At 45.5% G+C, this 14,374-nt stretch overlaps 1 protein-coding gene and 1 long non-coding RNA gene across 2 annotated transcripts in view; one reads left to right on the plus strand and one right to left on the minus strand.

Moving 5' to 3' along the window:
• evplb (envoplakin b) overlaps positions 1-9,947 on the plus strand; it is a 43,204-nt gene extending 33,257 nt beyond the window's left edge. The window contains exons 18-22 of the mRNA XM_061973876.2: positions 4,752-4,902; positions 4,981-5,064; positions 5,136-5,270; positions 5,348-5,440; positions 5,860-9,947. Coding sequence (XP_061829860.2) covers positions 4,752-4,902; positions 4,981-5,064; positions 5,136-5,270; positions 5,348-5,440; positions 5,860-9,378 — 3,982 coding nt within the window. The 3' untranslated portion in view covers positions 9,379-9,947. The remainder of the gene's footprint in view (positions 1-4,751; positions 4,903-4,980; positions 5,065-5,135; positions 5,271-5,347; positions 5,441-5,859) is intronic.
• Positions 1-13,278, minus strand: part of LOC140679719 (uncharacterized) — a 36,017-nt gene extending 22,739 nt beyond the window's left edge. Inside the window, exons 1-2 of the long non-coding RNA XR_012051094.1 lie at positions 13,156-13,278; positions 13,035-13,074 (exon numbers count right to left, since the gene is read on the minus strand). This is a non-coding gene — a long non-coding RNA (uncharacterized lncRNA). The remainder of the gene's footprint in view (positions 1-13,034; positions 13,075-13,155) is intronic.
• Between the last annotated feature and the right edge of the window lie 1,096 nt (positions 13,279-14,374).

Genomic DNA, 14,374 nt, shown 5'->3' on the forward strand with positions numbered 1-14,374 from the left:
CATGAAGACAAGAATATAAGTTGGTGTATTACCTGATTCTGATGACTTGCATTGATTGGAATCAGACAGTAGTGCTGATAGCGTCCACGTTTTCAAATGGAGGAGAAAAAAGTTCCTCCTTTCTGTCTAATACCACATGAAAGTGGTTGATTTTTGGCATCTTATTTGTCCAGCTTCCATATTCGTTTTTATACACTTTACAAGAAATACATTGGCGGCAAACTCCGTATCTTGCTAGCTTGTTTGCGCTGGCTTTCGGAGACTCTTGTTTTGAAAGCGCAGGCGCGATGGAGCGGCACTTTTATTGTGAAGACAGGAACTGTGCAGTCAGTCTTTAGGCTTTTGACGGGATGTACGGTTGAAATAAAAGGGTCTTTTTTCCTTCACACTTTTGATTAATTGATTGGAACTTTTATTAGTAGATTGCACAGTACAGTATATATTCCGTACAATTGACCACTAAATGGTAACACCCCAATAATTTCTTCAACTTGTTTAAGTCAGGTCATGTGACCGCCTGGCTCTGTTTGATTGGTCCAACGTCACCAGTGACTGCATCTGATTGGTGGAACGGAGTGAACGTCACCAGTGACTGTATTTGTTGAAACGCAGGCACTATGAAGGTCTGTCTGACAGACCAAAACAAACAAAGCGTGCATTAACAGATCGATAAAAAATAGTAGCGAGTAGCGAGCTGAATGTAGATAAAAGTAGCGGAGTAAAAGTAGCGTTTCTTCTCTATAAATATACTCAAGTAAAAGTAAAAGTATGTTGCATTAAAACTACTCTTAGAAGTACAATTTATCCCAAAAGTTACTCAAGTAGATGTAACGGAGTAAATGTAGCGCGTTACTACCCACTTCTGCACAAAACCAAGAAACAAGTGTTTCGTAAACTTTAAGAAGTCTAGATGGAAACATGTTGCAAAAGCAGCTATTAACAGGAAATTAACAAGTACTTTAATAAGAGTCTAGAGCTGTGATTCTCAAACTGTGGTACATGTATACGAACTCCATCTAGTGGTATGTCAAAAAAAAAAACCACCTGATTAAAGTACAATGGTTTACTTTCCTATAGTCCAGGGTTCGGCAACCTTTATCAGTCAAAGAGCCATTTTGACCAGTTTCACAAATTATAGAAAACAATGGGAGCCGCAAACATTTTTGAAATTTTAAATGAAATAACACTGCATATCAAGTTTTTTTTTTTGCTTCGTGCTATGTATAATCCAGGGGTCTCAGACACGCCGCCCACACCTTTGTATGGAATTTTTAAGCTGGTGCGACACGCGGGTTTCAAATGAATAGCGCTTGTCAGCGTCATGCGTGCCGTGATGGTACAGCATATAGCGCCCACTACAACCAGCGTGCCTGATCAGCCACACGTTGTATGGGGCTTCCGCTTGCTCAAGTAGGTGACAGCAAGGCATACTTGGTCAACAAACACACAGGTTACACTGACGGTGACCATATAAAACAACTTTAACACTCTTACTAATAATGCGCCACACTGTGAACCCACACCAAACAAGAATGACAAACACATTTCGGGAGAACATCTGCACCGTAACTCAACATAAACACAACAGGACAAATACCCAGAATCCCATGCAGCCCTAACTCTTCCGGGATACATTATACACCCCCGCTACCAAACCCTGCCCACCTCAACCGACGCACAGGTTTGGTGGTAGCAGGGGTGTATAATGTAGCCGGAAGAGTCAGGGCTGCATGGGATTCTGGGTGTTTGTTCTGTTGTGTTTATGTTGTGTTAAGGTGCAGATGTTCTCCCGAAATGTGTTTGTCATTCTTGTTTGGTTTTGGTTCAAAGTGTGGCGCATTATTAGTAAGAGTGTTAAAGTTGTTTTATATGGTCACCGTCAGTGTAACCTGTGTGGTTGTTTACCAAGTATGCCTTGCTGTCACGTACGTGTGCAAGGAGAAAATGTATTTTGTATAACTAGTGTTGGGCTGGCACGCTGTTAATACAGGTGGTAGATGGCGCCAAATGTTGTACCATCATGGTACGCCCTTATTATAGCTGTAAGGGTGAAAATAGGTGAATATTAATCCCGGGAGTTTTCTGCGAGAGGCACTGAAATCCGGAGGTCTCACGGGAAAATTGGGGGGTTCAGCAAGTAAGCTGCTGAGCCGCATCAGAGTGATCAAAGAGCCGCATGCGGCTCCGGAGCCGCGGGTTGCCGACCCCTGCTATAGTCAAACGCAGTGTTACTGTTCAAACGGCGTGTAATGTTACAGTGTCCAAATGTTTAAATAAACTTGTTAAATAAAACCTCTGCTTTGTTTTTAATAAATACTTAGGCCTACTATGCTACTGCATTTTAATGTGGGCCATGTTATTTCTGAGGTGGTACTTGGTTAAAAAAAGTTTGAGAACCTCTGGTCTAGAGTCTTAATCGACTGATTTTATTATAAAACACTTCGATTTGTATTCCCTTGGTTCGATTCATTTGATTAGTGCAACTGTTAAAAACTGATAACAATTCAGACTGCATAGAGTGCCCTCATTCCTAAATACGCGGACATGGTTTCTGCACAACCCCTGCAATAGAGCGCACATGAGACCGGTGGTGTGCCGTGATCTGTGTTTTTTTTAAATTTTTTACTATTTGATAATATTTCTATCCAACTATCGTGGGATCACACTCCTCAGCCTTCCTGGTAAGGTCTATTCAGGTGTACTGGAGAGGAGGCTACGCCGGATAGTCGAACCTTGGATTCAGGAGGAACAGTGTGGTTTTCGTCCTGGTCGTGGAACTGTGGACCAGCTCTATACTCTGGGCAGGGTCCTTGAGGGTGCATGGGAGTTTGCCCAACCAGTCTACATGTGCTTTGTGGACTTGGAGAAGGCATTCGACCGTGTACCCCGGGAAGTCCTGTGGGGAGTGCTCAGAGAGTATGGGGTAACGGACTGTCTTATTGTGGCAGTTCGCTCCCTGTATGATCAGTGCCAGAGATTGGTCCGCATTGCCGGCAGTAAGTCGGACACGTTTCCAGTGAGGGTTGGACTCCGCCAAGGCTGCCCTTTGTCACCGATTCTGTTCATAACCTTTATGGACAGAATTTCTAGACGCAGTCAGGGCGTTGAGGGTATCTGGTTTGGTGGCTGCAGGATTAGGTCTCTGCTATTTGCAGATGATGTGGTCCTGATGGCTTCCTCTGGCCAAGATCTTCAGCTCTCGCTGGATCGGTTCGCAGCCGAGTGTGAAGCGACTGGGATGGGAATCAGCACCTCCAAGTCCGAGTCCATGGTTCTCTCCCGGAAAAGGGTGGAGTGCCATCTCCGGGTTGGGGAGGAGATCTTGCCCCAAGTGGAGGAGTTCAAGTACCTCGGAGTCTTGTTCACGAGTGAGGGAAGAGTGGATCGTGAGATTGACAGGCGGATCGGTGCGGCATCTTCAGTAATGCGGACGCTGTATCGATCCGTTGTGGTGAAGAAGGAGCTGAGCCGGAAGGCAAAGCTCTCGATTTACCGGTCGATCTACGTTCCCATCCTCACCTATGGTCATGAGCTTTGGGTCATGACCGAAAAGGACAAGATCACGGGTACAAGCGGCCGAAATGAGTTTCCTCCGCCGAGTGGCGGGGCTCTCCCTTAGAGATAGGGTGAGAAGCTCTGTCATCCGGGGGGAGCTCAAAGTAAAGCCGCTGCTCCTCCACATCGAGAGGAGCCAGATGAGGTGGTTCGGGCATCTGGTCAGGATGCCCCCCGAACGCCTCCCTAGGAAGGTGTTTCGGGCACGTCCGACCGGTAGGAGGCCACGGGGAAGACCCAGGACACGCTGGGAAGACTATCTCTCCCGGCTGGCCTGGGAACGCCTCGGGATCCCCCGGGAGGAGCTGGACGAAGTGGCTGGGGAGAGGGAAGTCTGGGCATCCCTGCTTAAGCTGCTGCCCCCGCGACCCGACCTCGGATAAGCGGAATAAGATGGATGGATGGATGGATGGATATTATTTCTTATCAATGCACACATGTCAAAAGTGCAATTTTAATACTGATGTACATGTATTAATAACAAATGAAGGTTATTGATTTCAACAATTTTCAACTAAATACGCATAAAGTGTTTTATTCAAATTACTCGATTATTGGAACAAACTAATCAATTAAAATTAATGACAGTTCAACGCTAATAACAACAACTGTTGATGTGTCAGCATTGAAGTAGAGAACATGCAAGGGTCGGGTGAATAGATCTAGAAATTGATGGTGTCGATACCAAAGCTAGTATTAGCGTATGATTGATACTAGAGTTATTAGAGCGATATTTTTATTTACTTAAAAAACATTTTTTGTTTTTTTTGTAAATGATTACAAATTCAAGGAATAATTCCCTGGACATAGGAGGACAAAAACCAGAAGATTTAAATAGCAGTAGATACTAGTTTTTGCTTTTGTTTAGTTTGTGTGTAGTATTGACTTTGTTTTACTCAAACAAGAGAATAAGGAACTAGTTTAAATATTGTGTTGTTATTGTTAAACTGCCAATAGCATTTACCATAAATACAGTTAATACACATGATCATGATAGTAAATGTTTAATGATTGTTTTTACAGTTTGATTCTGGACAATTCAACTTTATTTATTTCTTATGGGAAATAGTAATGTCAACAAATCAGAGGTGTTGGGATGGACAATTTTTTACTTTAGAAGATCCACTTTGTGTCATTATTGTCACTGTATTTGCATGCTATTAGTGGTAAGCCTCTATTTGCGCATGTTTCTGTAGGAATACTTTAATAAAAGAAGCAAGCAACAAAAACCAAGACTTCCAGAGTAGCGCTCAGTCACTGGATTTCTTTTTGGTCAATGTGCCAAACAACACAATCAGACCCACTGATGGCGTGGCCCAGATAACTGCCAAGCAAAGCTCTCAGAAGGTGAGATCAAAGCATTTATTGACAACTATGAACCAACCTTTTCTTATCAGATGTCCTTAAACAATGTCTTATGTCTAGAATTTGATGGAAGACATTCAGAGGAAATCGGGCGATATGCGCCGAATCCAGGAGCTTTCCCGTGAACTCCAGAACACCTTAAATGTAAATTAGATGATTGTCATTTACCAATTGCGTTAGTCATGAAGTCATTGGTAAACACATGCATTTTGCAGGAATACGAAATCCAATCCAAGACATACCGCAGCACTTTGAATGATAATGACGATGAAGAAGATGATGAAAATGACTATGAACCCATTTTGAAAAAACGTCAAAGTTCGACTATGGCCCATGCCATCCAGAGAAAGGTAAATGCGCAAAAGGTGGTCACAGCGACATAACTAAAAGGACCTCGTCCAAACATGATGTTTGTTTGATTTAAAAGGAAAAAGACTTACTGAACCGTTTGGCTGAGGTGTCTGCAGAGAATGAGCAGCTTCTCAACCAGATGGGGACAGCCAAGAACATCCTTCTCAGGGTAAGCCGAGCCGATGTGAGAAATGATTGATTCCAATTAGAAAACCAGCAGCCATAAGGAAAAAAGGATGATGCTTCTAACAACGGTCGTGTGTTATGAAATGTTGTTGTCTTTAACTAGATACTGTAAGTGAATGTTGTTTAAAATGAAGTATTTGCACCATGTCAAAAACAAGTCTCTTAACCCACGGTTACAACAAACATTCAAGAAGCCTTTGAACTATGAGAGACTTAGTGTATTGTTATAATAACATAACCAGCCCTCAAATGTGGCCAGCTTCTGATGGATGCATGCCCTGAATTAAGAGACATCTATAGGCAAGTAAAACTGGTACGACGTCACGGCCAGCTGTCGTATCATCCAGCAACAAAGACTGTAGTGGATATATAATTGTTTTCTCCTGTGTACTTTGTGGACAGAATGAAGAGAGGGTCAGCAGTGTAGTGGTTAACCAGCAGCTGCAACTACAGAGCCAGAGGCAAGACATGGAAGAGGCAGACGTCTTGAAGATCGACCTGAAAGAAGAGCTGTCCCGTCGTTTACACACTGAAAATGACCTGGAAACATACAGGCAGAGATACCTGTCTTTGAAAAGTAGGAAAGGAGTGGAGAGGTTAGAGGAGACGGAGGTGGTCGAGTACTACCGTGATCCGAAATTAGAATCTGATCTACAGTCTCTGAGAAGCAAAATCAGAGATGAAGAATTGAAGAGGTCAAAAACTAATTCGGAAATAGAGATACTCGGCAAGAAAATCATTCAAATGGAAAGTCAGATGACCAGTGTTGAACCTAAATTGTTAACCAGAGAGGTAACTGAATATGAAAGAGACCCGCAGCTGGAGATAGAAGCTGACAAGATACGGAGTGAGATGCAGAGGTTACGAATGGAGCTCCAAACAATAAGTTCTGAGACCATTCATGTGAAAAATGAGCTAAAGCTTCTGCTTCAGAAGAAACCCAAAATCAGGGAGAAGGTTGTGAAGAAGGAAGTGGTGAGGCTTGAAAAGGATCCAGAGATGCTTAAAGCGGTTTTCACATTCAAGAATGATATTGCAGCGGGAGAATCCCAATGCCTGTCACTCAATAACAGTATATTCAGCCTGAGGAGCCAGATAAACACATTAGAAAGGGTCATTCCCACCATTGAACCGAAGATTGTCAGTAAGGTGGTGAAGAAGGTACAACAAGATCCAGAATCGCTAGAAGAGTCAAATAAACTACACATGGCCTTGGAGGAAGAGAAGGATGAAAATGTTATCTTGCTCAAAGACCTGACCACACTCCAGTTACGGTATGGTGAAGTGGAGAAGCTGCGACCTAAGTATGAAGTTAAAGAGGTCATCAATGAGATTTTAAGAGTTGACCCTGAAACAGAAATGGAGCTGTTACGTCTGAGGAATGAGTTGCAAGATTATAATCGAAAACGCATGACCGTGGAGCAAGAAACTAACATAGTGATGACCACTCTGACCACTCTGCGTGCTCAGAAACCCAAGGTCGAGTACAAAGAAGTGACTCAGGATATTGTCAAAGAAGAGAAAAGTCCAGAGGTCATCAGGGAACTACAGCGCTTAAACAACCAAGTATCACGTCTTCAAGTCAACTACGATACCACTCTTGAGCTGCTGATGCGTCTGCGAAAAGAAAGAGATGAGTTGAAAGCTAAAAAATCCAAAGTGGAGACAAAGCTTGTGACTAAAGAGATGATCAAATATGAGAATGACCCTCTTTTGGAAAAAGAGGTTAACAGACTTCGGAGGACTGTTAGAGAAGAGACCCAAAAACGACGCAGTGCGGAAGAATGTCTCTTTGATCTTCAGAACCAATACATGGTCCTTGAGCGGCAGAAACCAGAGGAGAAGATGGTGGTACAAGAAGTAGTTCGTCTTCAGAAGGATCCCAAACAGATTTTAGAGCATGAGAGGTTAAACATGTCTCTCGACGAGGAAATCAAATCACGTAGGAAGCTTGAAATAGAGGTTAGACAACTCAGAGCTCTGATTCAAGAAAAAGAGAACACCTTGGCTCAGATGAATGAACGCCAGAAGAAGATCAAAATTGAATCAGAGCTTAGGTCCATCAAAGCTCAGATTCATGAGCTTGAGACTTCTCCAAAACCCGTTGCGGAAAAGATAGTCATTGAGGAGGTCCTGAAAGTGGAGAGGGACCCCAAGCTAGATACATTAATCGATCAAACTCGTGTTGAAATGGAAGCAGAGGCAAACCAAATGAATCGTCTGCAGAGAGAAATCAGAGAAATCAGGATGAAGTTGGAAATTCTGGAAAAGGAGAAGAAAACCGAGAAGGTTGTTTACAGGGAGGTTGTCCGTGTGGAGAAGGACCCAGCAGTGGAGGCCGAGTGGGAACGTTTGAGAAATCTTGTTGCACAGGAGAGAAATCTGAGACGCGATGTAGAAGAAAACCTTCAGACCTATAGACTCAAACTTAACCATCTGGAGACTTCTATATCTGTGACGACTATTGAAGAGACCACTGTTGTAACCAACAGAAATAATCTGCAGAAAGAAAAAGAGGAGCTTCTCAGACAGCTTAAATTGCTAGAAACTCAAATGCAAAACATCAGCATCACTTTCCAGCAACAATCAAAACTGATGAGTGAAAGAACCCAAATGGCAAAGCAGAGGAGTCTCAGGGCCTCCTCGGAAATGCAACGGCTGGAAAGAGAAATCCTGACTGAAAAAAGCAAACACCACCAACTCGAGGCGCTCATTCTTGAGCTGAAGGAAAGCTTAAGAAAAGACGACCAGGCTGAAACTCACACGAGAGAGACTAACCTTTCGACCAAGATCACCATCTTGGATCCAGACACTGGTAGAGACTTGGATCCACACGATGCCTATGTTAAAGGGTTAATCGACCGCGACCAGTACATACAACTGTCCAAACTGGAATGTGACTGGGAAGAAATCACTTCCATGGGGCCGGATGGGGAAACGACGATTCTGCAGGATCGTAAGAGTGGGAAGCAGTATTCTGTCACAGATGCACTGAAAACTGGCCGCTTGACCCAGTATGATGTGATGCGCTACAAGGAAGGCCATATGCCCATTTTTGAATTTGCTCTTCTTGTGGCTGGAGAAACTGTAAAACCAATTGCTCTACCATTAACAAGCCCAAAGTCCCCTATGAAATCCTCCCTATTTTCGCCAGCATTGACAAGTCCAAAGTCCCCTATGAAATCCTCCCCACTTTCTCCCCTAAACTCTATGTCAACTTCCATGAGGTCATCCTACACTAGTCTAAACAGTCATAGTGACAGTGTCAACAACCTCATTAGTTCATTGGGTGATGAGCAATACCCAATATCTGGCATATTTGACACCACCACAGGAAGCCGCATGTCTGTGAGAAGCGCTTTGACTCGGAAGCTCATAGATGCCGACACAGCTCTGAAGCTTCTGGAAGCGCAGGCAGCCTCAGGGGGAATTGTCGATCTAACCAAGAAGGACAAGCTATCCGTCCACAAAGCAGCTGAACATGGCCTCATTGACAACGCGCAAATGTACAAGCTCCTCAACGCTCAGAAGGCCTTTACCGGGATCGAGGATCCCCTCACCAAAGAGCGTCTCTCTGTAGGACGAGCGGCACAAAAAGGGTACATACCCCAGGAAAGCGCCCGGTGGTACTTTGAGGCGCAGTACCTGACCGGAGGGTTGGTTGATCCGACTAAAGCTGGCCGCCTCACTCTTGAGGAAGCTCAAGCAAGTAATGTGATCGACAGCAAGATGGCGGAAGACCTGCAAGACGATTCCTCCTACACAAAAGTGCTGGTTGACCCCATCACCAAAGAGAAAATATCTTACAAGCAGGCCATCGATAAGTGTAAGAAGGACACCAGCACGGGACTGCTGCTCCTCCCTGCAGCCTCCAGTGATGAATTGGATAGTCCATCATTCTCCAAATTTCGGTTCAGTTAGGCGGACAAAGTCTAGGTTGGGAGGTAAACGAGAGACAAAAGTTTTCTGCAGCCATCGGTGCTAATGGGTTCAAGATATTACTCAAAATAATGATATATACACTACGTAATGCTTCCAACTTGAAACAAAGAACATTTTCCGTGCAAGCATGGTCCCAGCCATGCTCGGTTGAGTTCGCAGTGGAACAACTTGCACAGAACCCTGACCTCAACCCGATCCAACACCACCACACGCCAGTGACCTCTGACCTGACTAATGCTCCGGTACGCTGTCTTGTAGAACGAGTGAAAGCTTCTGTACTGCAAATCATTTACTCCACCAGTGGGTACAGTGATCATGTAGCCAAATACTTTGTATACATAAGAAATAATAGATAGTGATTTAAAAATTAAAAATAAACCTTCTGTGGATCTGGTTTGGGTATGATTTGGGGTGCGAATCCACACATTTTGTTTTCATTTTACAGTCCTGTTTTTCTTAAACCGTTGTATTTCTATTATGGCAATATATATATTACATGAATGTGAATCATACTTTATATACATAACAATAAAAGACATACCTAATAATATATGACTTCACAAGTCTTCATTTGAAATGGCTGTATTTTGAATTGGTGTGGCAACCTCTATGGCAGGCCTGGGCAATTATTTTGACTCGGGGGCCAAATTTAGAGAGAAAAAAATGTGTCTGGGGGTCGGTATATCTATTTTTAAGAACACTAATACAAAACCTCACAATGTCTGATTGAATGCTAAAACGTTATGACAGACCGCCTTAAAAAACGGAATGCAATTTAAAAATCTTTTACTGAATGAGACACCCAGAATGTACATGAAAATAAAGAATGTGGAATTTACAATATTAACTATGAAGGATAAAACACTGAATATTGACAACATATGAACCCCCTCTCCATTCACATATTTTACCATCAAGCGAAACACAACAAAAATGCAATAAACACAGCAAAATATGAACGCCATCCATCCATCCATCCATCTTCTTCCGCTTATCCGAGGTCGGGTCGCGGGGGCAGCAGCCTAAGCAGGGAAGCCCAGACTTCCCTCTCCCCAGCCACTTCGTCCAGCTCCTCCCGGGGGATCCCGAGGCGTTCCCAGGCCAGCCGGGAGACATAGTCTTCCCAACGTGTCCTGGGTCTTCCTCGTGGCCTCCTACCGGTCGGACATGCCCTAAACACCTCCTTAGGGAGGCGCTCGGGTGGCATCCTGACCAGATGCCCGAGCCACCTCATCTGGCTCCTCTCGATGTGGAGGAGCAGCGGCTTTACTTTGAGCTCCCCCCGGATGGCAGAGCTTCTCACCCTATCTCTAAGGGAGAGCCCCGCCACCCGGCGGAGGAAACTCATTTCGGCCGCTTGTACCCGTGATCTTGTCCTTTCGGTCATAACCCAAAGCTCATGACCATAGGTGAGGATGGGAACGTAGATCGACCGGTAAATTGAGAGCTTTGCCTTCCGGCTCAGCTCCTTCTTCACCACAACGGATCGATACAGCGTCCGCATTACTGAAGACGCCGCACCGATCCGCCTGTCCATCTCACCATCCACTCTTCCCTCACTCGTGAACAAGACTCCGAGGTACTTGAACTCCTCCACTTGGGGCAAGATCTCCTCCCCAACCCGGAGATGGAACTCCACCCTTTTCCGGGCGAGAACCATGGACTCGGACTTGGAGGTGCTGATTCTCATCCCAGTCGCTTCACACTTAGCTGCGAACCGATCCAGTGAGAGCTGAAGATCCTGGCCAGATGAAGCCATCAGGACCAAATCATCTGCAAAAAGCAGAGACCTAATCCTGCAGCCACCAAACCGGATCCCCTCAACGTCTTGACTGCGCCTAGAAATTCTGTCCATAAAAGTTATGAACAGAATCGGTGACAAAGGGCAGCCTTGGCGGAGTCCAACCCTCACCGGAAACGTGTCCGACTTACTGCCGGCAATGCGAACCAAGCTCTGACACTGATCATACAGGGAGCGGACCGCCACAATCAGACAGTCCGAAACCCCATACTCTCTGAGCACTCCCCACAGGACTTCCCGAGGGACACGGTCGAATGCCTTCTCCAAGTCCACAAAGCACATGTAGACTGGTTGGGCAAACTCCCATGCACCCTCAAGGACCCTGCCGAGAGTATAGAGCTGGTCCACAGTTCCACGACCAGGACGAAAACCACACTGTTCCTCCTGAATCCGAGGTTCGACTATCCGGCGTAGCCTCCTCACCAGTACACCTGAATAGACCTTACCGGGAAGGCTGAGGAGTGTGATCCCACGATAGTTAGAACACACCCTCCGGTTCCCCTTTTTAAAGAGAGGAACCACCACCCCGGTCTGCCAATCCAGAGGTACTGCCCCCGATGTCCACGCGATGCTGCAGAGTCTTGTCAACCAAGACAGCCCTACAGCATCCAGAGCCTTAAGGAACTCCGGGCGGATCTCATCCACCCCCGGGGCCTTGCCACCGAGGAGCTTTTTAACTACCTCAGCAACCTCAGCCCCAGAAATAGGAGAGCCCACCACAGATTCCCCAGGCACTGCTTCCTCATAGGAAGACGTGTTGGTGGGATTGAGGAGGTCTTCGAAGTATTCCCTCCACCGATCCACAACTTCCGCAGTCGAGGTCAGCAGAACACCATCCGCACCATACACGGTGTTGGTAGTGCACTGCTTCCCCTTCCTGAGGCGGCGGATGGTGGTCCAGAATCGCTTCGAAGCCGTCCGGAAGTCGTTTTCCATGGCTTCCCCGAACTCCTCCCATGTCCGAGTTTTTGCCTCCGCGACCGCTGAAGCCGCACACCGCGAAGGGTAAAAAAAAAACCCACCTACAATCTGATTTATTTGATATATCACTAAGCTTTAGAACTTTGTTGTAAAAATCTCCTTCCGCGTCTGTCCGACACCCACATTTCAGGCTCTGGAAACACTCTGTGGAAACGCTCCCCACCCACACTGCTTGGTGCCTCGTCTGAGCTGCTGTGACTTACATTACCATAGTAACTAATTAGATGACCATAGTAACTAATTACATTACCATAGTAACTAGTATATCATGCAAAAGCACAGATTCCAACCATTGAAATACTTTGTATAGTTGAAGACTTACGGTCATTAGAAAACATGATGGCAGCTACACTTTACATCTTAAAGATCTAAAAAAAATTATTTGGGAATGTCCGGCGGGCCAGATTGAAAAGCTTAACGGGCCACATGTGGCCCCCGGGTCTTATATTGCCCAGGTCTGCTCTTTGGGGTCTCAAGCAAGCCGGCATTTTGTGGCCAGCGGCGTCGAAGTGGAGGTGCAAAGGCCTTTTTCCAGTTCTTTTTATCATCTATTATTACACCCAAAAATGTGTTTTCTTTCACCCTTTCAATGTCTACTCCGTCTATTTGTGTTTGACTTTCTCTTCTATGGTTACCAAATAGCAATATTTTACTTTTACTGATAGTCTGTTTTTGTCACTTTTCAGTTTTTTTGTCAGCTTTCAGTTTTCCTCGCTGGAAAAAGGTTTGGACAGCCCTGGTTTAGGGTAATTATACCCCAACCCTGGCTAATAGTTCAATATATTATACCAATAATTACAATAATGCTACAAACAAAACAATGACCATACAACAAACACAAAGAGGAACTTACTTTGGGCAAGATGAAGTCTTTCTGACCATCTCCTTTGCACCTAAACAGAGTTCAAATATGAAATGTTACATGGATGACAAGGTTTATAGGTCAGGGTCACTTTAGTTGTCAACTAACTTACCCACAAGGTGAAGACATCATTCTTAGCGGGACTACTTTGTGCAAACCACCACCAACTTCCAGGGGCCCCAAGGTCAAATGAGTTTGAGACCTCTGCTCTAGGACAGAAAACAAAACATTTGTGAGGAAAACACTTTTTTGAACTTACAAGAGGAAGATGAGCTAGCTGGAGAGGAAGATGATCTAGGAGGAGAGGAAGGTGAGCTAACTGGAGAGGAAGATGAGCTAGCTGGAGAGGAAGATGAGCTAGCTGGAGAGGAAGATATGCTAGCTGGAGAGGAAGGTGAGCTAGCTGGAGAGGAAGATGAGCTAGCTGGAGAGGAAGATATGCTAGCTGGAGAGGAAGATGAGCTAGCAGGAGAGGAAGATGAGCTAGCTGGAGAGGAAGGTGAGCTAGCAGTAGAGGAAGATGAGCTAGCAGTAGAGGAAGATGAGCTAGCAGGAGAGGAAGATGAGCTAGCAGTAGAGGAAGATGAGCTAGCAGTAGAGGAAGATGAGCTAGGAGGAGAGGAAGATGAGCTAGGAGGAGAGGAAGATGAGCTAGGAGGAGAGGAAGATGAGCTAGGAGGAGAGGAAGATGAGCTAGCTGGAGAGGAAGATGAGCTAGCTGGAGAGGAAGATGAGCTAGGAGGAGAGGAAGATGAGCTAGCTGGAGAGGAAGGTGAGCTAGCTGGAGAGGAAGGTGAGCTAGCTGTAGAGGAAGGTGAGCTAGCTGGAGAGGAAGATGAGCTAGCTGTAGAGGAAGGTGAGCTAGCTGTAGAGGAAGGTGAGCTAGCTGTAGAGGAAGGTGAGCTAGCAGGAGAGGAAGATGAGCTAGCTGGAGAGGAAGATGAGCTAGCAGGAGAGGAAGATGAGCTAGCTGGAGAGGAAGATGAGCTAGCAGGAGAGGAAGATGAGCTAGCTGGAGAGGAAGATGAGCTAGCTGGAGAGGAAGGTGAGCTAGCTGGAGAGGAAGATGAGCTAGCAGGAGAGGAAGATGAGCTAGCTGGAGAGGAAGGTGAGCTAGCTGGAGAGGAAGGTGAGCTAGCAGGAGAGGAAGGTGAGCTAGCAGGAGAGGAAGGTGAGCTAGCAGGAGAGGAAGGTGAGCTAACTGGAGAGGAAGGTGAGCTAGCTGGAGAGGAAGGTGAGCTAGCTGGAGAGGAAGGTGAGCTAGCTGGAGAGGAAGATGAGCTAGCTGGAGAGGAAGGTGAGCTAGCAGGAGAGGAAGGTGAGCTAGCAGG

This window comes from Nerophis lumbriciformis, linkage group LG22, assembly GCF_033978685.3.
Source record: "Nerophis lumbriciformis linkage group LG22, RoL_Nlum_v2.1, whole genome shotgun sequence".
NCBI lineage: Eukaryota > Metazoa > Chordata > Actinopteri > Syngnathiformes > Syngnathidae > Nerophis > Nerophis lumbriciformis.